Here is a 26433-nt window from a genome sequence, read left to right on the forward strand (position 1 = left end):
AAAGTATTATTTTCAAGTTATAAATCGAGTTTACACGTCTCGCGAATACAAATTAATGAGATGAGAACCGTGAAAAAATATTATTTGTGTAAAAGTATTACTTTTAAGTTACAAATCGAGTTTACACGTCTCACGAATACAAATTAATGAGATTGTCTCATAGAAATTTTATTTTCACGTTTAAAGGTTTATTTCATGTTAATTACAAAAATTACAAATATGGTAGTTTAAATTGTTCTTGTGTGTAATTTATTGTCTTAATTTGTGTTTAAGTGTTTAATTTATTGTGTTTTATAAATTGTGTTCATTTTTATATTATTATTAGTTTTAAGTTTGATTTTATTATTAATTTTAATTTTTTTTTGTGTGATTTGTTGTTCTAATAGTATCATTAAAATGATGATTTATTTAGGAGTTTCAATTGTGTCATTAATATGAATGTGTGAGTGCATGCATGTATATTTGAGTTTAATTGTATATTGTTCAAATTGTCTTTGTGTTTAATTTATATCATTAAATTGGTGTTTAATTTTTGTTTGTTTTATTGTGCGTGTTAGATTTGTTTAAATGTTTAATTATTGTATTTATTTTTTAGATCAGATTAATATTAATTTTAATTTCTTGTGTTTAATTTATTTTTTTAATATTATTTTTAAAATGATGATTTATTTATGAGTTGTGTATTGTTTAAATTGTCATTGTGTTTAATTTATTCAATTTATTGTTTGTGTTTAAGTGTTTAATTTATTGTGTTTGATTTATTTATTGGTAAATATTTTTAAAATCTCCAAATCCAAACTTAAATTTACATTTTCAGAAAAAAAAAAAAAGGTTTGTGCTCCTTAATAGACAAAAAAATGTTTCTGTTTGTTTTTTTCGCATGAAAGTTGGTATTGAAGATTGAAAATATGGTACTATGTCTTTTTCTTTTTTAACTCGTACGTCATTATCTTATCTTTTTTTTTTCCTTTTTAAAAATTGTAAATTTTCATTTTGAAATTTCATTCCCCAGGGGAAATAATTTTTCTATTATAAGAAACGTGAAATATAATAAATTATATGTTCAAGTATCATTCTAACAAAATATATATAAATAAGTTCAATATGAGATGAGAAATAAATGTTTTTTTAAAAAAAACAAATCCACCCCTATGTGGCTCATTGGCCCCCAAAATAAAATCATATTAGTTTCATATAATTTTTTTAAAAAAAAAAATTATGACTATTTTGAATTCAAAATTAAAATTTCATTGCCAAAAAACCAATCTTTCTTTAATAATTTTATCGTCTACTAAGATAAACAAAATTTGAATATACAAAATATGTACCCAATAATTTCTCTTCGTGTAGACTAAGAAAATATAATTCTAAACTTTTATTTTATAAAAAAACAAATCATTTCAAATATATAATATATCAACAAACAAATATAGCATACCGTAATAGTTGATAATGTTTCAGAAGTATGAGGGGGGACGAGGGCCAGGCTCTGAATCGGTCCACCACCGGAGGGATCCCAAAGAGGATTTCCTATACTGTGGAAGAAAGAAAATTAATGAACCTGCAGATCACCATTTATAGAAATTAATGAATAAAAGATAAAATTCATTATTTCGATTTGGTAGTTGAAAGTAATACTCAAATGATTAAAAGACTGGAAAATAAAAAATACAATAACAAACATTAATTTGTTTTACTGACTAATTGCAAATACAATAACAAACATTAATTTTTTTTACTGACTAATTGCAAGATACACACTTGAAGTGTCACATTTCATATAATTTATATACATGAAGTGTCACATTTCATATGATTTACTGCGACTGGTAACTTGATAAAATAGGTGAAAATTGGTGAAAGGTTGTCTTCTTAAAACATCTTAATGAAAGGGTTATTTTCAAAGTCGCTCTTTTCTCAACATGAACACTTCTTGGAGTGCGTAGCTTCCACAACTTATAAATATTTAACTCGTCAAAAGATTTTTCTGAACTCCGGAAAGAGAGCTCTGAAACTCGTACAACTTTTCAGATATCGTAAGTGCATGCCTTAAAAGCAATATTTCATACATAAACGTCATAGAGAACCAATAAACCGGGGATAGCTTGAGAAATAACAAAAATGAAAAAACTAGAAACTTCTGTGGCACAACCCTAAAACCGAAAACTTCATGAAAAGTCCAAACAGGCTCAGATTTTAATCTTCAAATATACTACACTGGCATTGGCATCTCAAAGATTTAAAAAGAAAAAAAGAACATTCAGTGCTATCGAAGTAGATAAAAGGGGATATGGTAGTCTAGTCTGGCACATAGGCAACAGTTAGAAGATGACTCGCAAAGGAAAATAAATCTAGCACTTGGATTCAGTTTTAAGCCCAGCCAAAGTTTTCCGGCAATCCATCATAAATTTGAAGAAAAATTAGCATTTTTCGTTCATAAAAACCAGATAATTACTTTCATCCTAGAACACTGCTACTGAAGAACCAAAATACAATAGGCCATCTTCAGCTTGACTGATTTTAAATGCGGCCAGTTATTGGCTCATTCCTATATGGAACAAGAACTCACAAGACAGGCCATATAAATCCACGTAAAGGGCTGCAACCATGTCGACAAAAAGGGAAAGGTCACACTTCAAAAACTCTTTATCAAATCATACAAGGGAAAAAGGAAAAAAGACAGAGCGATGAACCACATTTATATTAAATTGATGGGCATTATCATCTGCTGGTCCAAGGACTTTTATCAACAACACTTAGCGGTGGTCTTTAAGCCTGTGAAATTACACTACTGATTCAAGTGTATAAAAGCACCTAAAATGAGAAAGAAAGAAAAAAGCACAAAATGTGACAACAACCTCATTCTTCTCCAAATATCCTGCACATTATGGGCAGCTCACAACTCAAACTCATCATCAAGCTTCAATTGCTCAGCTGCTGCGTCCTCTTCCTCATCATCAATAACGAAATATGGATTGTGAGCCTCAGGCTTGAACTTGTACCCCGTGAATACATAGAATCCCAGTGTAGCCAACTCCCCTGCCACAATGCTAGTCCAGAGGTACTTATATGAAGTAATAGTCTCCAGTGCATAAACCACGACACGCGTAAAGTATATGTAGCATATAACCACAATGTAATACTGCCTAAATAAAGTCAACTTCATCAAATTCACAGCAGCCTTCCCGTCTGTCCTTGCTGCCTCCCGCAAATTCTTGATGGACCAAACGATTGGGAACAGCACAGCGCAACAACATACAACGTCAACAAGCAAAAACACCTGTTTCCAAGTGACCCAATCCTGACCGTATGGACCGGTTTCATCAATCGCAACCTGCGCTATGTTCGCTACAACCTGAAGCGGAATCACAATCATGAGCACTTTCTTTTCCTTATCTTGTAAATAAGGCTTCAAGAACGACCACCCGGTTCCAATCAAGACAATCAAAGTAAACAGAGTGATACCCTTCAAGAAACTAAAAATGTAAAACAACACATCCCACCCGTGGGCAGACCCCGTGCGCTTGATATAAGATTTATCCTCAGCCTCGCACAGCAAATTCAACGCTTTCAACACCACCACCGACAACATAAAGAAATGGATCCCAAAGACAGTCAACCTCTTCTTGTACAAAACACTGATCCAAAACGCGGCCAAAACAAAATAAATCATGGATAAGAGGAAATAAACCCTAGGCAAGACCGTTTTACCCGCCGAGAGATAATCACGTCTATCGGACTTGCCGCCTTCCAGGTTGTACATCGCGGTGCGCACATTCATGGAGATTTTAAACTGTTGAAGACAATTAGCAAAGACAAGAGTGTACTGATCCGCATCGGATTCAGGGTAGAGCAAATTCCAGTCGGTGGGAATAGGGTTGGGCAGAGCATCAAAGGTGAAGACTTTCTTGACTGAATCGGATCCCAGTGCACAGGTGATCTCCGCATCCTCGATCTGCTGAAGGACATGTATCCACGCGTCGCGCGTACATAGGAAGAAACCCAACTTGGAGAGGATGGAGGTGTCGGGATTCGGGGGGCCGGACAGAGAGAGCTTGGTGATGTTGAGCTGGAGCTGACCCCGATGTGTGAACCCAAACTCGTCGAAGGCGATTATGGGTCGATCATCGTTCCGGATCTCCGAGTGTCGGATCTCTGCTGCGGCCAGAGAAGCCACCGAGAAGAGAACCAGCACGATCACAGACACAGACATGAATATGGCCTGAGCTATGCTATGCTGTGGACAAGCAACATATTCAGTTGATAATACTATTTATTAAGAGTACGTCAATAAAAGTAGATTTCTTGTTAGATGATTCGAAGAATTTTTATCTATAAAAACGGATCAATTTTTTCGATATTCACAATCAAAAATAATATTTTTAGCATAAAAAATAATATTTTTCATAGATGACCCAAATAAAAAACATGTCTCACAAAATACGATCTGTGAGATCGTCTCACACAAACTTTGTCATTTATTAAGTTTGTTACGACTAAAATCTTAAATCTCGTCTTAAATTTGATATTAATGGATGTTTTGTCCTACTTTCAAAGAAAAGGTTGAATTTTTTTTATAATTTTGGTTTTTTCTATGAAAAATCATAGATTTGAATCTTTCGTTTCAAATAAATATTCATAGAATAGTTGTATTTGAAATATGTACTTGTTTGTTAGTCAGTCAACGGTGAAGCTTCCTAGAAATTGCCACTACCGCTCCGGGGAGGCAACCTAAGCGGTTGCCTATTTTTTTGTTTACTATTATTATTATTTTGTTGGTTTTTCATTTAAAATTTTAGTGGACTTCTTATTTATTTATTTTTATTTTTTTTTGTGAAAACTTGACATTAAGAAACACAGAGGGAGTGGAAACTCTAGTTTGTAATTAAATTCAATATTTTTGTGCGATTTGATAGTGTGATTAGCAAAGATATGGATTCCCCATTCGTCCCCGTCTTTCAAACTTGTTTTCGAGGATGGAATGGTTTTCTTGAGGAGCAGCAAAGCTTCTATTTGCTTTGTAAAGAGCATTTTCAAATATAACCAAACAATTTTTAGTCATGAGATTGGAACTTAGAAAAGTCCTTTATATAGAAAAGTTCCCTTGTTTGGAACTTAGAAAAGTCCTTTATATATTGAGGATGCCTGCAGACGTTAAAGGATCGATAAAAGCTTACCATACGTGATTCGATGCGTTCGAATTTAACATCCGAGTGAGAGATATCATAATTTTTGTAATATCCATTGACATTTAATGAAACAAGAATTCCTGACAGTGATGAATTCAAAGAAATCACTTCAAAGACGTATAGTCGATAGTGTCTTTTGATGTGGTGCATAATGGTTACTATTAGCCATACTTTGACCCGTGAAACATAAAATCATCAAGGACAGTAATATAACTTATTTTTTCCCAAACCCCAATTTTTTTAAAAAAATATATATTTCGATGAAACTTAAAAATCCAACATTTCTAATTCACATCTTGTTTTATAATCAGAATCGAATCCGGTCGATCAAAAAAGATTGCATTTATCTTGTCTGCCTGCAATTTTGGTAAAATATGTCAACAGCACCCAATTAATTCTCACCTTACTAATGGCTATAAATTTACCGTCAAGTGTTGATCTGTACATGAATAAGAACGTTTGCGTATGAGAAAAAGACTAATTGCTTCGCTTAAAAATTCTATGCTCCTGGGATATATATATGCACATGGGGATTTTTGGTTCACTGTACATTTGCAACGAGATGGGTGGGTTTATCCCATTGTATCACGAAACAGATTCGTCCGTCCAAAAGGTATCAGGATCAAGGCTGAAGAGTGAGAAATCTTTGACTTCTAGATTTGCTATATTCCAATCAACAAATCGAGCTTGAATTGCCTTGAATAGCAGGAGAATGGTTGGCAAAATCCACCATTTGTCATCTTCCCTGGAATCACAACAAATTTGAAAGCACATCTCTATACAACTCCCACATGCCGAAAAGCATGGATCAATCTCAGTTTGATTGAAAACGATATCGGTAATCTCAGTTTGATTGAAAACAATATCGGTAATCTCAGTAATGAAAGGGATTTTAGGTTCATTCACTGCTAGCACACATTTAGAGCACTTCAAATTGACCTTTTCAATCCCAAACTTCTACTTTGGTTTTTCTTTACTTCATTTTAAACAATACCAGCAGATGGCAGGTTGAGGTACACTGTATGTAAATGACAAAAATAGGTGCACGGTGGCAGACTGAGCCTAACTCCCATAACAGTAAAGCACAAACAGAAAAACACTCGATGAAAAAAAAATCATACCGGGAATAAAATATTTTCTCCTGGATCAGCTCATTGCATGACTCGACGTTCAGAGCAAAAAACAAGAGATTCCACCTTTTACCTATCCAGTACTTAAAATTTTAAACTGCAGATATACACAACCAGAAAACCAGTCGAGGCAGCCTGGCCATTAACGTCTGCAGGCATCCTCAATCAAAAACCTCAAAAATATGTTACACGAGAATGAATGTTGATGGAACTCACCTTGGATGTGAAATGCTCCACTTTTGCTGGGAATTTACTGAGGTAGTTATATAATGAATAATGCCACAGATAAACGCCACACCCTGCAAAGTACATAAAAAATTATAAAATTAAAGAATAAGGGTTAAAGCCACACATCATTGTCTTGTATTGATTTTCTTTCACCGTAACCATATATTGCTCCTCAACTAGTTCACAGCCAGAAAATGCTGACATCACTTGGACAATTAACTTGTTAAATTGGTGAACTAATTTGCAAGGCCATATCTTGCTCTTTCATTTTTCACCAAAAACCAAGTAAATAAATTGACATGAACCGGTACCCATCTAAAACCATGGAAAACACGTGAATTTTTGGCCTAAACCTTCGGAAGTAACTATAATTCTGCTTTGAAGATGATACTAAATATTGTTTCTCTACGAACTAGCGGCTACCTATCCCAAAGTTTATATGAGCTTATATAATTGACTTGTCTGATCAGCAGGTGGAATTTCATTGGAAAAACACTTGATGAGCATCGATTTGAAAGCAAGATACCCATGTTTTCATCAAAACATTGTCGGAAGACACAATAGACAGCATTAGACAACTAGCATTTTGCAGAAACCAAGCAGTATCAAAATTTGCAAGTGACCCAGTCAAAATCAATGTAAAACAGAGGCAAGATATTAGTAGTCGACTGAATTAAATTCAGTCTCTAATTTTTTCAGAATTTAGGGCTAAAATTGTAGATTGAGAGCCAGGAATTTGCAGTGCATTTTCAATTGATACGAAAAATGCAGTCCTCTTGACCTTTCCATGAATTTTCTTGTCACTTTCTTCTCTTGTATTTTCTCAGGTAGAACTAAATGCAGTTGTTTTATTAAATTGAATACTGCAAATCCATACTTACGATGTTTGAGATTGAGCTAGCATTCCACAAGGCATAAACACGAGCAAGTGAAGCTCTCCTAGGACCATTACTGAATAAGGCATTCAAGCCTGCTGGAAAGGGGGAGAGTAGAGATAGGGGAAGGATAAGAAGCAGAGCTAGAAAAGCCCCAAGAGATATCCAGTAGAACAGAAACAGCATAAGAAGAGTGACCAAAAGGTCAGCCAAAAGCATGATAGTAATCATAAGCTGCACAGTCTCCTGAAACACATAGGCAAGCTAACATCATATAGCAAAAATTTAGGCCAACCAGTATAATCACAGATTTTGTGTCGGTGTACCTGTCGACCTACAGGCCTGGTGTTGAGTAATAGCAAAGAAAATGGATAGAGATAGTCCCTCTTATACACCAGTGATTTTAAGGAAGCTTCATTTATCACACCACCATTGAATCCTCCGGTAATCTTTTTCCGTGATAACAAATGGCTAGTGTAAACCTGACTCTCTTCTGCTAGCTTGACACTACTTAGTGTCCCAGCAGCAAAGTTCCTGAAAGATTGTGCAAAATATAAAGTAGAGATACATAGTCGAAGATAATTATTTCAGTATTTGAGTAGAAACAAGAGCCACAGAAGCTTTTAATGTAAATCAAGATTTTTCCCTTGGGATGGGGGCCAGGGGTATTAATACTGTACAAAGGTCCACTAGAAACTAGAGAAGTCGAATGAATCCTTTGCTTTTGATGTAAATCAAGATTTGAGTCCTAGTTAGCTCGCTCTTCAATTTTCACTGCACATCCTTCATTTGAAGTAGAACGATAATTTGATATGGGCACATATGGTACTACCTGGAGAATGAATCGCCGTGTTCCAAACACTCGGACTGGTGAAGATCACAAAGAGTATAATCTCCAGCCACCACAATTATTCCCAACTGGTAATACCCACTGGCTGTGGCTTGGAACCACCCAAGCTCAATTTTGACCCCGTGAAACTCAAGTTGGGGTGTACCGTGACTCCTAAGCCAATTGATAACCGGAACTAAAGAGGTGCGGATAGACCCACGCCTCACTGTCCTCAGCTGAGCATTCAAACCAGCAACCAGACGACTCCAGACAGTTGAAGGTACATGCTAAATTATAAATCAGCACACATTAGAAGGCAATACATAGAAATATTTTTGCAGATATAATGTCCATAGACTTCTGAAAGCAGTACTGTAAACTAAAGAACATTCAGATTACCTGGGCGATGAGATTTGTCAATAATGTGTCACTATATAGATTATATGGTGACATATAACTTCCATCCCCACCAAAAATAATTCTCATGGGAAATCTTTTCCGTACGCTGGTTACCGTGTCCAAACATTTCTCATCACCGCCGAAGAAAAAATCAATATAAGAAACCATCAAGTCAGGTGTTGCCCCAACCTGCAATACTTGACCTTGTTAAAAATGTATGAACTAAATTTTCAAGAATAAAATATGAAAGCACAAATCCACTTTGGCATAAGGCAATGATAGATTCTCAAAAATCTTTACGTTAACGAATTGGCATGCAAGGAGTTTTATTTTAGATCTTTATTTTAAAGCATTGGCCTGCAAATCTAAACCTTTAGTCTCCATTTACATTGAGTTTTTACAAAAAGTGCAAGCGTTGCATTGGGCATTAAATTCTCCAGGTGAGAGACAGCCCAACACTACTGTTCTTCCCAATTACAAAAACTATGGGATCACATTGGTGATTTATTCTTCAAGGTAGGTTAGTAAAGCAGTTGAGCTTACAAATTTTCATGAGATCAAAATCGAAAAAGCTCTCAAGCTCTGGTCACGAACAGGTTCGCAAGCACGGGTTGTATGAACAAATTTTATTCATGAACATGTTCGCAAGTTCAAATCATAAGTTTGGTTCATGAACTGAATTTTGAGCTCGCGGGCTCATGAACTGAAGCACGAGTGCACGACAGATCTTCAACCCCTATTTCAAGCTACAGATTTGCTTCTACTATTGAAGATGAAGAAGGGAACACACCGAGAAACAGAGGCAAGGGAAAAAGACAGAGAGAAGTCTAAAAACTGTACACATTTTTCCTTCCTTTCGATAAGTAGCTTGTCAGTGTAACCCCCTAATTCTTGGAAAACTAACTTTCTAAAACAGAATAGTCTACTATATCTTATGCACTACCAGAACAACTATTCTATGCATTGCGTGTTAATAAATGATGCTGAACAATTTCCCATTGGCCAAATGGTACCTTGACAAATATATCACCATATCCAGGAAATTTCAACAAAGTAACTATGTTTGCTATTATTTTGTCCAGCAACAAAGTAACTCTGTTCACCATGATCTTGTCAAATTAAAAACAAAACGTATATGGAACACAATTTCAAATGTCGACACGTTTGAATTAACTAATTCAACAGGATCAGCTCTTAACTGATTTAAAACACAGCAACCTATCAGTTAGTCGCCAAAAGTCAGACACTGAAAGTCTGAAAGCCACTTTCAAAACTGGCCTTCAACTTTTTTGGCAAAGAAATAGATAGGTATAGAGTTTATCCAAAAGAAACGACTCCATGGTATTCAACTACTGCTAACCTTCATTCCTTTGTATAGAGCGCGTGATCGGCAAGAACGAAGACAAGAATGGTCATATTCAGACTTGACAAACTCCTGAAGCTGATGAATTTTATTCCTCCTACGCCATTGTTTCCAGGACCAGGCACAAGGATATGCGAGGACCGAAAGTATGCTATGTACTGAACCTTCCCACCATTCATACGTGGCAACAGAGTTTATCTCATCAATGAATCTGTTAAAAGCATCTTCATACCTGGTAGTAAAAGAGAATACTATTCAGGTGACAAGAACTCTATGATAAGAGAATAGAGATAGATGACTCCGTATAATTGTGGATGATCCAGGTAAATTTTTTCAATTGTCTACTTATTAACTGTTGAGCGCATTTAGAATTCGAAATTCAAACCCAAAAAAAAAGAACTATTTACTGAAAAACAAAGATAAAAATGTACTTCAAAAGATATAGCGTCGTTAGCTGGATTTCAAAGAACTACGGTTACTGATATAGGAAATATTACCAATAGTCAATTGGCGCCAAGTGTGCTATAAATTATTGATATTGGGTGGGCAGAAATCAAAACAACAAGATGATACATAGCAAATTTCAATCAAAAGAACATCTTTCAGCCTGTATTCATGGTTGCAGTCTTATAATTTTTATGGTTATATGTATTCATTCTTACACAATCTCAAATATTGCTGCGGGAGGTGAGTATGGGAGATGCCAAGGTTCTCTAAATGTATTGGGACCCATAAAATACATCCTATGTACATGACTCTGAGTTTCTTCTGCTCGGGAACCACGAACCTGAAGTGTAAGCAATGCAATAACAAATAGGTATTAGCATAGACAAAACACTGACCAAGAAACAACTGTAACAAAACTAGACAATAGCAGGGATATGCTTACCTCAGATAATGAAAGTAGATAAGGAAAACGATGATCAGAATGATGTTCAAGAGAATTCGCATTGTCATATGAGTTTCCTGATCCAAGCAGTTTGATTCTTAGAGTACTTAACAACAAAGCTAGGAGCATGACGACACACAACATGAGTAAGGAAAGAGGCCAGGGGCCACCAAATGTATATATCAGCTCCTCAAAAGGTGTGTAGCACTTAGATGTTCTGTATTTGTCAGATATACATTTATAAGGACAATTTGATTGGGTGACTCCACCTGCAATATTTCATCCCATCTGTAGTGTCAGTGGCAGAAATTAACTATGTTTGTGTAGTAAAATAGCTGAGACATCACATGAATTTTTTTATCATCCACCATGATACCTCTCGTGTATATAAAATTAGCACGAGCGGGAAGGAGCTCAAGGGAACAAGGCCTACAAAGATTTGGATCAGATCCTTCAACATCCTTGTACGTTCCGACAGGGCATTCCTATAATACAGCCCGTATAAAAAAATTCAGAACACGTAAAATAAAAACTCAAAATATTTTCTACAGCATGCATTGTCATGAAAAGATGGTTAGCACAAAATAAACCTTAACACAATTTAATAAGCAAACAACGTTAGTTCAATTTCCTACCGACATTTTTGACAAAAACAATTAGTATGTAGATACTGAACTTTATATGCATATACTCAGCAAGTCCAGTGTGAGGATCAATCGTTCTAAGTTAAAACTAACATACCAACAATCACTATGTATATGGGGTTTATTAGGCATAGAATAAAAGAAAATAAAGATGTCGACAAAACGATAGTAAAAAATAAACGATTAAACCCTCCATCTCTCAACTAGATAAAATAATGACATCTTGGATTTTTAAACGAACTTCTTTATCACCTTTAGTAGCCAGCACGCCTCGTGATTGTTCAATTATAGTAAGCTAGTTTGTTTCAACAAATTGAAGGGAAGGAAAACAGATGCCAACAAACAGAATATTCCCGCAATCCCGCTTGGATAATTTCAATGAAATTTGTTTTCCCAAAATCAAGAAAACAAGAAAAAGACCATTTCTGCCTCTCTATCCAATCACAGGTAGTAATAAATGTGAAAAAATGACTGTTACATCTAGGGACTGCCTTTTTCTTCTTACTGTGACATTCTTTTTTTGTTCTTTTTCTTCTTCAGGCAATATACACGCAAATGACCAAATGTAAAGGAGAAGTGAGAACGAAGAACATACTGTACAGAATGTACCATACAGGCCTTTGGGGCATTGCTTCCCCGTAATTGTACCCTTCTCCCCATGAAATCCATCTCCACTCCCAGCACCACCACTGTTAGACAATGTAAGGGAATTATGATGCTAATGTAAACACATTTCAACGAAAAAACCGCTGCAATGTCTGTTTTTTCCTGCAGTTGTTACATCCTGCTAAAGAATGAGAGTAAGAATATTCACACTCAAAATACCATTAACTTTGACATTAAACCAGCCCATTTTAGAATTTATATCGAATCTCAATAAAATAAAGCAACAAATAGCCCGAAGAGCAGCAACCAACACATGTTCAATCAACAATTATTTGTGATTTTTTAAAGTTAGCCAGTACTACTACATTTTAACATAACAGAAACAAATCTTCTACTTTAACGAGTGATGCTATTTCTGAAATAATTTTCCCTGGTATTTCAAAAGCCAATATACATGGAACATGAAGAGAATATTGTAAGTAAAAAAAAACATGCACTTATTATAATTTTTCAGTGAAACAAAAGTGATACTGTGGCAAGCAAAAATATATATCAAATGCGATCAAAAGAGGTAAATTTAAAAAGCTGATATTAAAAATGAAGTAGTCATACCAAAGCAAACCAAGGTTCTAAAAAACGAGAAACATGAAAATCCGTGAAGGTCAAGCTTCAAGTTTTAAACGCTTATGCAGGTTTAGTACAAGATTAAGCGTAAACAGTGTTTTTAACTTTTACTTAATTTTAATTAAATCAAATCAATAGATCAAAGAAAACATAAACATGCAAATTTAAGAATAAATGTATAAATCTTAGAAATTTTTTTACTACCTCACTAAAAATATTTTGGTGCCCTTGTGAGTTTTTTTTTTGTTTAAAATTTTATAGTATCAAATATTTAAAATTCAAAAGTTAACTTTTATTTTAAAAAAATTATAAGTTGACTTAAAATTTTATCTAAAATACTCACGCTTAATCACACTAATCACGTTTTTCCGCGCTTAAAGTGGTCAAGCCTAGGCTGACCACTTTTTCTATGTTTTTGTCTGAATCAAAGTTTTTTCTTCGTGCTTAATCCACGCTTTTTCGCACATTTTAGAATGTAGAAGCAAACAAACAGATGCTCCAAAATAGACACACAAATCACAATTGCCCAACAATGATATTCATAGTAATTTGTTATCACATGATCGTCTATTAAAAAAAATAAAGGTCAACACAAAAGTCAGGCTTACCAGCGATAATTAGCATACCTTAATTCAATGGTGCCATCCACAGATGCCAGAGGAACATATTCCTCTTCAACCGCTATCTTAGACCAATGAAAATGAATTCTTCCACCCCCACCCCCACCCAAAATGCCACCATAGCCTCCAACAACAGAGAAAGAGGAGTTATTTGCTAGTGAAAAAGACTTTAGAAAAAGAAGAATAGTCCCACCAGCACCTCCACCAAGTCCACCAACGAGAGTAGCATTACAGTTGCGAGTCGGTTCATGACAACTTTGGCCATCGGCACTGATAAACCCATAGTTTTCAAGCCTTAGGAGCGGCCATTGTCTAGATCCTATCACTATGAGGCAAAAAAAGGAAAACTGGCTACTATCAGTTACGTTATCAAATGCAAGGACATAGATGATCAATAATACTGAACAAAGGAGAAGAGTCGTCTATCTGTGCCATTTATTCACAAAACATATGCACTGATGAAAGATATCTAATATTTTTTTTTTTTTTGATAGGAAACTTAGATTATATTGAATTAGAATAGTCCATTACAAAGCAAGCGAAAGAGTTTTCCGCCAAAATAAAGATAGTACGGCTAACGAATTAAGACGTTACAAAATTCCAATCCCTAACCACATCTGAAATAGTTAAATGACCCAGTTCTTTGAAATTTCTAATTGACTGTGCCACCCTGAATTTCAGCAATTCCCACACTTTGTCCTCCGAGTTTGACGAGTCATTGAAAATTTTGTATGGACGACCGTCTACCAGAAAGTATTGACGATAACCCCCCTTCGAAATCCCAGATCTATGATAAACATGTCTTTGGCCCTCATCGGAAAAATCCAAAATAATCTCAGCTCTTGCAGGACCCTAATCCAAATGCTTCTTGAGAAAGAACAATGCACCAGTAAATGATCTTGATCCTCTTCGTGGTTGTGACATAAGCAGCACCACTGTGGCCGTAAAGCACATGATGGCCATCTTCTTTGCACTGAATCAGAGGTCTGTAACTTGCCCAGAGCGACAATCCACGAGAAAATTTGAATCTTTTGTGGGATAGGAACTTTCCAAATGTGATGATATGGGTGAAAAACAGGAAAAATATGGAAAGGAAAGAATGACTCGTAAAAAGAACTGACTGAGAACAGACCCGAAGAATCACCCAACCACACCCTCCTATCCTCCGAACCCAACTCGATAGTAACCGAATGAAGGACACCCATTAAATTTCCAAACTCCCCCAACTCTCTGTCATTAAGTTGTCTCCTAAAGCGCACGTCCCAGCGATAATTGCGACTGTCACCCGACTCGAAAACCTCAAAAAAATTACAGATTGGTTTATTGATGGCGGTGCAAATCGAAAACAAAGAAGGAAAACGATTTTTGAAACAAGGTCCCTCTCCCACCCAAACATTCTCCCAAAACCTAATGAAATTACCCCCTCTCAAAACCAACCCACTCAACAATTGAATTGCCGGGAAAGAACGAGAAATAAATTTCCAAGGGCTACGAGAAGTCGTGCTCCTGGCCAATCCCAAATCCCATCCATTCTCTTGAAGACCATAAATGCTTTTAATAACGTTCTTCCACAACTGCCCCTTTTCTTCAAATCCTCGCCACCACCATTTCCCTAGCAACGCTTTGTTTCTCAAACCAATATTCCCCAATCCAAGCCCACCCCTATCCTTCGGTCTGCAAACCATTTCCCAACCCACAACGTGACAACTCTTGTCCCCGTCCGCTCCATCCCACAAAAAATCTCTCATAATTTTTTCCATTATTTTATCTACTTTTGTTGGCACTCAAAACAGGGACATGTAATAAGAAGGCATTGCGCGTAGCACAGCTTTTATCATGGTCAGCCGCCCACCTCTTGATAAATACGATTTCTTCCAGCTTGATAGTTTTTTTGACATCTTAGTAAGGACCGGTTCCCAAAAATCAAGAGACATCGGTTTCCCTCCCAAAGGTAACCCAAGATACTTAATCGGCCAGTCATCTTTTTTGCACCCAATCCTCTCGGCCAAACAAAGCACTTCATCTTCCTCACAACTAATCCCCAACACCACACTCTTGTGAAAGTTGATCTTCAATCCCGATTTCAGCCCAAATAAATTGATTATTTCCACTAGCTTCCTCACATGTTCTTCCGTTTGTACTAAAAACAATGTATCATCAGCAAATTGGATATGCGAGACTTCCACATTACCCCTGCCAACCACCAATCCTCATACCTCATTCAAAATCTTAGCCTTATCAACCATCCTTCCCAAAGCATCAATGACCAAGTTAAAAAGAAAAGGGGACAAAGGATCTCCTTGACGAAGTCCTCGTTCCCCTCTAAATTTCCCCCTTGGTTTTCCGTTAATAAAAATAGAGAACGAAATGTTTGACACATACCCTCTAATCCACCTTCTCCATCTTACTCCGAATCCTTTTTTCTCGAGCACGAAATCAAGAAATCTCCAATCAACATTGTCGTACGCCTTTTCCAAATCAACTTTAAGCACCCACCTCTTTTTTTTCTTCTTACAGTATTCTTTGACCACTTCATTAGCAACAAGGCAACAATTCATTATCTGTCTTCCTTTGATAAAAGCACATTGATTGTTTGCGATTGTGAAGCTCAACACCTTTTTAAGTCTGGAAGTCAGCACTTTGGCAATTATCTTGTACAAACTCGTTGTAAGGCTGATTGGTCTAAAGTCACTGATCTTAACAGCATCTTGTTTCTTGGGAATGAGGCAAATGTAAGTTTCATTAGTGATGCCGTTCACCACTCCCCCTCCGTGAAATTCAGCAAACACCTTCAATAAGTCTTCCTTAACTGTGTCCCAATTTTTTTGGAAAAATGCTAATATAAATCCATCCGGTCCCGGCGGCTTCGATCCTTCACTCTCAAACACCGCTTTTTTAATTTCCTCCTCGGAAAAGGAAACTTCCAGCTGGTCTCTTGCACCGATATCCAAAGGGCACCACTCCAATCCATCAAACCCTCCTCCTTCCCCCTCCGAATTCCTATACAAATGCTTATAAAATCTTACAATGTTTTCCTCGATCTCTTTCTCCTCAGTGACCAAAGTCCCATCCTCCAACTCCATCTTATCTATAATCGACTTATTTCTTCTGTTAGTCAACATTGTGTGAAAGAACTTTGAGTTTTGATCACCTTCCCTCAACCACTTCACTTTCGCTTTCTGACTTTCCAATTGATACTTTTTAAAAGTCAAAGTTTCCATCTCACATTTCACGTCTCTTCTTTCTGATTTTAAATTTTCATTCCAACCTCCCTCGGCTTCTAACTCATCCAAAAGCTTAACCCTATGCTTCAACTCCTCCAATCTAACACCCACATTGCCAAAAACTTCTTTGTTCCATTTTGAGATATCGGCTTTCAATTTTTTTAGCTTTTTCATAAACTTGTACCCCTCCCAACCTTTTATGAAGGCGTATCATATTCAGAAGAAACCAATGCCTAACATCAAACCATTAATTCAGGTTTCAGTTTATACTTCTTACGAGGGAATTACATCCATATGATTTTCGAAAAAATAAATATCAAACTTATCAAAGATAACATTAAAATGCATATAGCCGTCATATTGAGAATGATATGGGCTCTGATTTTAGTCAATCATAACACTAGAAATCTTGATTTTTTACTCGGGGATGATACTTGTTGATCAAAATACATTTTGAGGATAAGACATGCTCTTAAGAAATCTATTGGCACACAACCTTTCATTTTGAGACATGGCACAGCTATTGATGGGATAAGTTGGTGCGAGGAAACATATTAAAGCCACGATTCTTCATAAATATCTGATATTTAGAAAAAAAAATGACTTCAAAACCACTACGGAAAATTTATATAACTTGTTGAATGATAAATATAATGAAATTACTGGCACGTAAAAAGAATTTTCGAAATACAACTCAGCATTGCAACTGGGTATGAAACTTCTTCTTTGGTTCAAAGTACGAAAATAAGGAAATCAATAAAACCTAAAAGTAGCTTTCCTTTAGGCCAATAAACGTAAGAGAGAGACTGAGAAGGAATTAAAATGCTGACCTATCATCCCCCCACCAGCCACATATCCATCAGATTTATTAACACTCTCGGTTCCACTACCCAACTCACAAGGAAGATCAGCGTTTCCATATTTGCAACCACCTTCACTCATAATACCATTGAAAAATCCTGATCCACCTCTCCCACCATGTCCAGCACCGGCACCAGCTCCATTTGAGTAGTTCCCCCTCCCAACACCAGTTTTGCAACCTGTGAAGCATGTCATATTATGAGAAACTATGAAGATATTATTCATACATAAGGCCTCACAAATCTCAATGCTAGAATGTAAGAGACCTTAATTGAAACAAAAGGGCTAGGATTACCAGATTGGATCCTCACCGCGCACAGTGCATCAAAACAGCATAGATTCAGATTTCAACATCATCATACAGAAAAAGTAGCAGTGACAAATTAGATTGAAATCGAGTAGAATGTGGTGGTAAAACACGGATTTCGTGCTTTACACTCCTCCCTTGTGCAGTTAACCCCTTGAATTTCCGGAGTACATTACTCGTTTGTGCGCTGTCTGTGTCTGGTATTGGCGTGGGTGGAGAAGAAAGGTGACAGAGAGAGTAGAGTAGAAGGGTCAATGGGTGAGTCCAAAAGGCCAAAGGTGAATTTGAAGGTCTAGATTCCGGGATATTCTATATTTTGTTTCGATTGTTTGCTTTTGCCTTTCTGCCCTTCTTCTTTGCTATAATATCCGCATTTGCCACTATCATTTTAGATCATCTGAAATTTTTTAAATTATAAAAATTGATCATTTAATTACATAATTTTCATGAACATAATTATATGATTATAATTAATTTAAAAAATTTACATGCTACAAATATAACTATAAATGCTTTTTAAAAAAATTACATAATTAAAAATGTCACAAACAACATGTATATATAAGAATTTGCCCTTAACTTCCTTTCTTTTAGAAAATTTTAAAAAAAATACATAATAATTTAGAGAAAATTACATTTGATCTTCAAGGTATAACTTCACTCCAGTCAAAAGATTACTAAAATTATCAAATTTTGATAGATAAAAGACAAAGATTGAAATTTGACGAACCCAAAACGCAAAGAAAAATATACCAGACTTAATTACAATTTTACCGTAATTCTAAATTCAAATGTTATTCTATCAATATTGTTTTATTAAAAACCATTCCTCCTACAATTACTAGTTTTCTCGTACTCCATATGTTTGCAGCATAATAATTCGCTTGAAATTGTTTCTGTGATATTTAATACAATATCAGATTCCTAAACTGTTCCTATGTCTGAATGGATTACTGATGCAAACAACTTTTATCAGTGCATGAATTGATGGAGTCAATCAAATCACTTTCTCAAGTATGTGAATGGAATTTTATTAAATATAATCCATCCGACTCAGATTAAATAATTATCTGTCTTAATTTCATAGACTTACCCTCCAAAACTCAGATGAACCCTTCACAAATTGTGGAGAAGTTAGAAACAAATGTTGACAGAAGGGGATGCTGGATTATTTATAAAAACTAGAAACTCTAAGTATGGTTCTAAAGCTCTGAACTAAGTTGTTTGCATCACTTATAAAATGGTGATTTATACTAGTTTTGCAAAAGAAGTCAAACTTCCAATCCAGTAGAAAGTACAGGCTAAAGTTTTACATCACTCGTTCTCAAATTTCAGAAATTCACTATTTTATCGTGCAAAACATGGAGTCAGAAATTGAAACCAATGATTGATTTAAAGATCAGAAAATAATCAAATTAGAAAAATGACAAATCTACAACCGATGGCTGATGAAGATGATGATAGCAGTATCACATCAGAAATACTGATACTGTATGTACTAAACTCGATGACTCTGCAGTCCGTGGCATGGAAAGATCAATCCATAAAATCTGGAATGCAGTATCTTCCTAGGATGCAAGAATGGCTCCAGCAAAAAAAGCAGAAGGAGGAGAAAGGGTCGTGTCACCACCACCAAAATCTAAGCCGGCTTGAAACATTTTGACATTCGACATTTGTCTTACAAAGCTTGTAAAACTTACCCAGTTACGATATTCGAACAAACTTTTGTCCATTCTAACGAAGTTGAAAGAAAACGAAGGCGTTTCAAGTCCATCTGAGTATAACTTGAACATTTTCAACACCTGTTGGAATAATTCGTCATCCAAATTTCCAGGGGAATTTTCTCCCCCCAATGGAATGTCACAAACTCGTGCAGCCAGCAGAAGTTGTTTGAGAAAACTTTCCGGCTTACTAACTGGATTAGTCTGCTGTTCTTCGGCATCCCGCATGTCAAAACACGAACAACACAGTGTAAAACCATACCTACCAAACATGCGAGCAATTGGTAGAAATCCATCTCTGATTGAGGTGTTGTAGTATCCAGATGTTAACTCAGATGGATGAGATTGTGTGCCGTAATGCCAATAAATCCCAGCCACTTTTCCGGACATGTTAACTTCATTACCCCTGAAAATAGTTTCCGCTTCTCTGCAAATCCTTTCCCCATGTTGAAGCAGCATCTCTGAATACCATTGAAGGAAAAACTCTCCGTATGGTGTCTTCCAAGTACCATGGTCTCTGAAAAATTCTGTATTTTCAGGATTTTGCATTGAATCAGTGGCACCAATGGGCCCTCTACCTTCCCATTCATGCATCCCTATTTCACGGGCGCAGGCATTCAGAGATGCAAGCATATACTGGCAAATTGAGAAAAGAAATTATAATTTGAAACTCCGTGAAAATTATCGAAAAAAGGCCGTGCCATGTTCAGGATATTTAAATCTCATATACCTTATCATAGCATTGAAATTCACCAAGTTCACGAGGGCGCCAAGCCCGTGTGAGCTTCTGAGAAGGGCAAGACGGATATCTTAATTCACCTCCAGGACCTAGCCCAACTTGAATCCCCTGAAAATAGGCACTATGAAAACCGCATCTTGCAACTAAGGCGTCACTTTTGAAAGAACTAACAAATATAAACAGCTGATGAAAGCCCATTATGAAGGTCATTCTTACCGTTATAACACCACCAAAAAATGATCTGAATGTTTCTCTGAAGTTCCTCATGAGATCAGCATATGCTTGAATAGGTGATCGTCCATGTAGAATGGGTAAAATGTCACATCCTAAAGAAATATATTCCATATTCCTCCTCCCAAATCTATCAACATATGCTACATCTGGATCTTTATCCATTTCCTCAAGCACCCATTGAGGGAGAGGAATCCTTGCCCACAGAAAAGAATGAAATTGAGATCCAGTATTGAAAGGACAGTAGAAAAGAAAGCAAGAAGGAAATTAAAATCTATGCCAAATCTCATCCACTGAACATCAAAGAAACTCAAATCTAGACTGTGAGAGAATTACTATTTTATTATACTTAAGTTAACAAAAAAAACCAAACGCAAATGCAACTTAGGAGTGAAACTGAATGTCCTGATCTTATCTTTGATTTCATTTTCGTGAACAGGATAGATAAAACTTCTACAAACCCATTTTCTCTTGATTCGGATCACTGAATATGAAGAACAGCTGAGTTCCTGTTTCTCACTTCTCAATTTGCCCCCCCAAATCAGTTTCATTTAGACCCTTTCCTTTCTAAGAAGTGTAAATTGTTCTCCAGGTCCAGGTTATCAATCACTTACAAATTGTATAAGGAGAATCATATTCATTACTCATCTTGTACTAAACCAAACAGATTTTGTTCCCCTTCAATCAGCCAAGTTACAGGCTCCTTTCCTTCGGCGGGGCTTGTTGAAGTAAAATCACTGTTAAATGAACATCCTTATAAGCTACCTGGTCATCTAGAAAGACTTCCATCAGTGTGCAATAACCAAGGATGAAGGCTCTGATTTAACACAACAAGACTTAGTGCCGAACCTAAATGAAAGAGAACGTGACAAGATCATACCATGTTACTCAATTAAGATGCAAATGAAATATAATATACATGAGCAATTAGAGAACTGGGTGATTCTTTCATTCTAAAAAGATGCTGAGAAGAAAGGCAAGAAAAAGGGCACAAAATTCCCATGGGAATATAAGAAAGACACCAGGGAACAAAGTCGAGAGGTATAATAACACCTATGCGTCCTTTATTCTTATCATCTAGCACATCTCTTATCTCTTGATGTTTTTGCCACTCTATTAGTTGCTGAACCTCATCCTGGGCATTTCATGATGCAATCTCTTCCCCAAAACCTGGTACATAATTTTGTCTATGCAGCCAAATGATTAACCTATCAAAGTTAATATAGTTCTTTCAGTTTTCCTGTTACTATATTGTCACAGGTACATTCTACATGCAATTATAACGTGAAATTCTTCTCTATATAAACAAGAGATTCCATATTACATAAAATATAAGTCATAGTCTAGACATTTCCGAGGAATAAAACCCACATAAAAAATGCTAGAATTTTATTCATCAAATTGTTAATCTAAGATAAAATTACAGCTTGAATCTACACTATTTGTAAAATGTCTGAAGTACTCCAAGTAATTTTACAGGCAATAGACCAACTTCTTTATGTTTCCAAATAACTCAATAAATTGATCATTCTGCATTCAGATATACTTAAAACTATTAAGGACAAGAGACAGGTAAAGGCGAAATCTTCAAGGCTAAAGAGTTCCCTATACAGAATTAGTCCCTAGTACTAGTATGGAAAAATATCAAGTTGATCGTCTAAATATAGTCATTTGTCTCTAAGAAACCTTGAATTGCTTTTTCCAAGATATTCAACACTCGGCTTCAGAAAGATTGACTAAAAATTCCAATTCATCACAGATCGACATTGAACAAGAGAATTCAGCAACTGAATCACTAATGACAACTGCTAAAATTTTCAATAAAATTCACTACATGATAAAGGATCATCCATCAAGTTAACCCTAAGAAAAGAATCGGATCAAATGACAATTCTATCCCAGCTCTATTTCAACAAAATTTAGTTTTGTGAGAGGACTTGCAGGTCTTTCTCGGTTCTTCTTCAATAACTAAGCAACTGTAATTACCAAACTCCAATAAAATTCATCATACCAAACCCACATACACTATAATCAAAATTAATGACCAGTCAAACAAAGATAGAGCCTGAAAAACTCCACAAACAAGTCCAATATCGATATCTGTAGGCAATGCCAGAACTTTCCAGAAGCTCTCGACATTGGGCTTTTGTGAATTCTCATGGCCCAAGCTAACCACCAACGGCAATGGAGCCAGTTTTCGGGTGGGTTCTGACTAAGAATCATAAGACGACATGCTTTCAGATCTGTCACTAGATATACAGTTGCTACACCAGAAAAACCTTAACAAATCTGTCAACCATCCAATTGCATAATACATTAAGCTCGATTCGGGATTCAGCCATTGCACCATCCTTATTCGATAAATAAGCCATAAATTCCGTAAACTCAAGGCATTCAAGTCCACATCAATAGACAATACAATCAAGTCACACTAAATTTAAAATGGAATCGGAATACATAGATTAACATATATATCATGAAAAGTTGAAAAGCGATCGTCGCTTAGTCAGTATAAGTTTTTTCAAGGATGTCCAAGACCATCCGCAAACTCCATTTATACATCTTCAACTTAATAGCTACAACAACTTGAAAAGAAAAAGGGTAGATGGAATTTAGAGATAGTTACCAACCAGATGGGATCCGCCGGATCCGACCCGCACTGATGAAACGCCATCACCGCCCGTACTTTCAGCCCGAAACGCTTAGCCAGTAAAACAATTTCCAAATACCCTCGCCAGTCATAAATTCTCGGAAATTCTCTCTCCACCAGCCCCCACCAAACCTCCATCACCACTCCCTCCACACCCGCCGCCGCTAGCGCCCGAAACGACTGCGCCATCGCCCTCTTCCTCCTCATGATTTGCGCTGTGGGGCCCACCGCGTCCACCGGCAGCGTGACGTAGACTGGGAACGAACCCACACGGCGGCGATGGCTGTAATGAAGCTCGTACACCAGCTCGCCATCGGACGAAGCGTTGACGCGGCAGGTGATCGCAGGCCTGTCCAGGACTCGAGACGGGAATTTCTGCCCGACCCGAATCGAAAGGGGTTGTAAGAAGAGCAGGTGATTCGAGGAGGCAGAGAAACTTGGAGCCGATGGCGATGTCGCCATCGTGTACGTATACTGCAAATGTGTGGTCGCAGGTGAAATTAGGATCAGAATTCAGTCGATGGCTAATTGGTACTGTTTGTGGCGAATATCATAGTTGGCAGATTCTTTAAGAAGAATTTGTGAAGGTGATTGACAATCTTCACTCAATAATAACTTCGCTTGTAACAAAGTAACAACCGTCCAATAAATTACACACACAATACCCACGATAATTTAAATGTATAAACTCTTTTTGTTTGTGAAATGAATAATATACGGACAAGATGAATGCAAATGGGTGTTTGTCTGTGAAAGGAATAACGTGCAAATAAGATGAATGCAAATGGGTGTTTTCAAGATTGATTGAAATGATGATGTTTTATTTAAAGTTATCAATATGCATGGACATGTTTTATAATTGGTGTGTTTTTTCAATCAAAAGTCAGATAAAGACTTCAAAGGACACCATTTGGATGCATTGGTTCACAAAAACTCGTGTATACTGCCAATCAGTACGTAGGTTCCTAGGCGCCACGCCTAAGCTGTTGCTCATGTCAATCCTGCTGCACAGAGGCACCCCTGAGGTGCCTATTTGCCTTCTTTTCACACGAAGAAACGTTGATGCACCTCTAAGGGAGCTTGAAGGCCTCTCCTGCTTACGAGGAGGTGTATATGTGTCTCTGGGGAGCCTAGGTTGCGACCTAGAATTTTCCAAGCCTCACACGAGGCGCTGGGACGCCTCTTTTAGGCAACTCAGTGCCTTCTCTGTTGTCTGGAAAATTCTCGAGTAGCTTTTTTATATGAAGGTTTGAATATGTTTTATTCGATCAAGTATTCTTCATCTTTTTTTTTGCTTAATTTTTATCCATTAAGCCTACAACATTCTAAAAATATATGCATTAATGGAATTAATACATGAATGCATGTGATGTCGAAAGATAGTTTACAAATAAAATCATTGCATCAGGAAACGCTGAATTTTGGCTTTGAACCTTCTATTGGATTAATCGTGCATGACTGAAAGTACTACTTAGATGGTGACCTCCTGGAAGTTCTCGTGAAAACTGAGTAAAAATGGTCTCTAAGATATATGCGAGAGCATCAGCATATAGACACGCATCTCATTGCACTCATGAGCCTAATAACCTGGTTCATTAGCATTCAAGTATGTGCACTTGCGCTGCCACGATTATAAAAAAATAAAGTTGTGTCTTAGCTAACAGCTATAGCTTTTGGCATAGCTGGTAAGCATTTGATCCTAAAAATTGGTATCAGAACGAGGTCATGCTTCAAATTTTTCAAAAAGCATATTTATACACTTCTTGGGAGGAATATTAGGTTAAATATGCATGAGCGAGAGTGGTACCGATATGGGTAACCTCCTGGTAAGTTATCGTGCATCAAGCTGCTGACGTTGCGCCACTTTATCTAATTAGCTTGGTGGGATGTAAAAGAGAGACATCATACCATAACGGCTAATATTGTCTTTGCTAGGGACATGGTCGACGGTAAGAAAATAATAAACTGATAAGTTATATCTGAGGGTTATGAGACAGCACCATCATATGTACACACACCTCATCGGACTCACGGGCCTAATAGTATGTTTGAACATTTCATGTTATCAAAACGCAAACTGAAAGTACCAACTGATTGCCCAAACTGAACCAGTCCAACTGAAATATCAAAAACCAGTTCAGCAGATAGGTGGTTCAGAAGAAGAAATTCAGAAGCCCGGTCAGCTGATGAAGAGTTCAACTGACCAGTTCAACTGTATTAATGAAATCAGTTCAGCTGACGAGCCAACTGATTTCACCACACCAATTCATGACCAGTTCAGAGCATCCGTTAGGAGCCGACCAGTTTGCAAAACAAGACAAGCTTATCTAAGTGGAATCCAGCTGTGCGCATTAAGAAAAGCAAATGTCCGATCAAAGGACAATAATAAACGTTGCAGCAGAGCTTAAAGGTAATATGTTCCAGAATGGCTGTCAGGAAGTACAAGACACAAATTTCGAGGGACGGATTCAAATTGCAATGGACATATTTGATAGATCTTGATGTATGGTCACATTGTCTCTATAAATACAAGATCAAGACCATCAACAAAGAAGTGTGTGAAAAACTGAGAGAGGAAGATAGGGCACACTCAATTCATATCAGCTTACAAGAAGCAACGAAGCCAGATTTGATGGAACACTTCAACGTGATATCAGCTTAGATTAGAAGCACAATTCCCTCAGTGAATGACAACACTTTCATGTTATATTCATATATCAGTTCTCACACACACATCATCACTCACATATACACAAAGAATTGAGCTTATTGAACAGCTGAGTGAGTATTCGCACAAAAACGTTAAACTTGTATATGTAGTCTTTAACACATAGACGTTAAACAAGTTTTGGCAGAAAGGTGCTGTCTTCAGTGTAGGCTAGGAGTTCAGTTAGGCAGTAGCGTAAGTCTTAAGCTGACTGGGTTTGTACAAGGTGTTGTATAAATCAAAGTCTTCTAGTGGGTCCTACCCGAGGTGGTAGAAACGATCACATAGGAGCAGTTGAAGTTTCCGAACATCCATAAACATATCTTGTGTCTTTAACTGTTTAACTATTGTTTTGAAACTGGTTTGATTAGTTTAGCTGATATCAGTTCAGTTCTCACCATAACTGAACTGATACAAGCTTGAATCGATCCCCTTTATTTCAGTTATTCAGTTCACACAAATTAAAAGATTTAAACTATTCAGTTTTCTTAATGAAAGATTATTTCGAGTATTTTTTGCTTTAAAACAAAACCTGATTTAATTCATCAGTGTTTACATTCTTATAACACGAGCTATTGCAGCTCATAGAGAATATTT

General features: G+C 36.6%; 3 protein-coding genes and 1 long non-coding RNA gene across 6 annotated transcripts; 1 reads left to right on the forward strand and 3 right to left on the reverse strand.

The window, feature by feature from the left end:
• Positions 1–2682: 2682 nt before the first annotated feature.
• LOC142542774 (protein CANDIDATE G-PROTEIN COUPLED RECEPTOR 7-like) lies at positions 2683–4254 on the reverse strand. The gene has a single exon (XM_075649598.1). It carries the CDS (start codon positions 4211–4213, stop codon positions 2897–2899), a length of 1317 nt encoding a protein of 438 aa, XP_075505713.1. The 5' UTR covers positions 4214–4254; the 3' UTR covers positions 2683–2896.
• Positions 4255–5508: 1254 nt separating this feature from the next.
• Positions 5509–17910, reverse strand: LOC142542775 (uncharacterized). 3 transcript variants are annotated; one of them, XR_012819582.1, is made up of 15 exons: positions 17777–17910; positions 17451–17660; positions 13403–13721; positions 12142–12235; positions 11279–11387; positions 10903–11171; positions 10676–10800; positions 10011–10245; positions 8651–8839; positions 8255–8538; positions 7749–7956; positions 7429–7668; positions 6536–6618; positions 6311–6392; positions 5795–5934 (listed from the first exon to the last, which is right to left on the reverse strand). XR_012819582.1 is itself a non-coding variant. In XM_075649599.1 (14 exons), the coding sequence occupies exons 2-14, from the start codon at positions 17560–17562 to the stop codon at positions 5775–5777; spliced, it is 2427 nt and encodes an 808-aa protein (XP_075505714.1). In that variant the 5' UTR covers positions 17563–17660; positions 17777–17910; the 3' UTR covers positions 5509–5774. The 3 variants fall into 3 exon arrangements, 2 of the variants coding, with proteins under 2 accessions (XP_075505714.1, XP_075505715.1); XM_075649599.1 differs by lacking the exon at positions 6311–6392 and having other exon boundaries at positions 5509–5934; XM_075649600.1 differs by lacking the exons at positions 6311–6392; positions 17451–17660; positions 17777–17910 and having other exon boundaries at positions 5509–5934; positions 12156–12235; positions 13403–13518.
• Positions 7848–18036, forward strand: LOC142542776 (uncharacterized). Its single transcript, XR_012819583.1, has 2 exons — positions 7848–7966; positions 17780–18036. It is a non-coding gene; the product is annotated as an uncharacterized LOC142542776 (long non-coding RNA).
• A 1079-nt stretch (positions 18037–19115) lies between these two features.
• LOC142542777 (beta-amylase 1, chloroplastic-like) lies at positions 19116–23751 on the reverse strand. Its single transcript, XM_075649601.1, has 4 exons — positions 23110–23751; positions 20465–20675; positions 20240–20356; positions 19116–20145 (listed from the first exon to the last, which is right to left on the reverse strand). The coding sequence occupies exons 1-4, from the start codon at positions 23589–23591 to the stop codon at positions 19357–19359; spliced, it is 1599 nt and encodes a 532-aa protein (XP_075505716.1). The 5' UTR covers positions 23592–23751; the 3' UTR covers positions 19116–19356.
• Positions 23752–26433: the final 2682 nt, after the last annotated feature.

This window comes from Primulina tabacum, chromosome 4, assembly GCF_025594145.1.
Source record: "Primulina tabacum isolate GXHZ01 chromosome 4, ASM2559414v2, whole genome shotgun sequence".
NCBI lineage: Eukaryota > Viridiplantae > Streptophyta > Magnoliopsida > Lamiales > Gesneriaceae > Primulina > Primulina tabacum.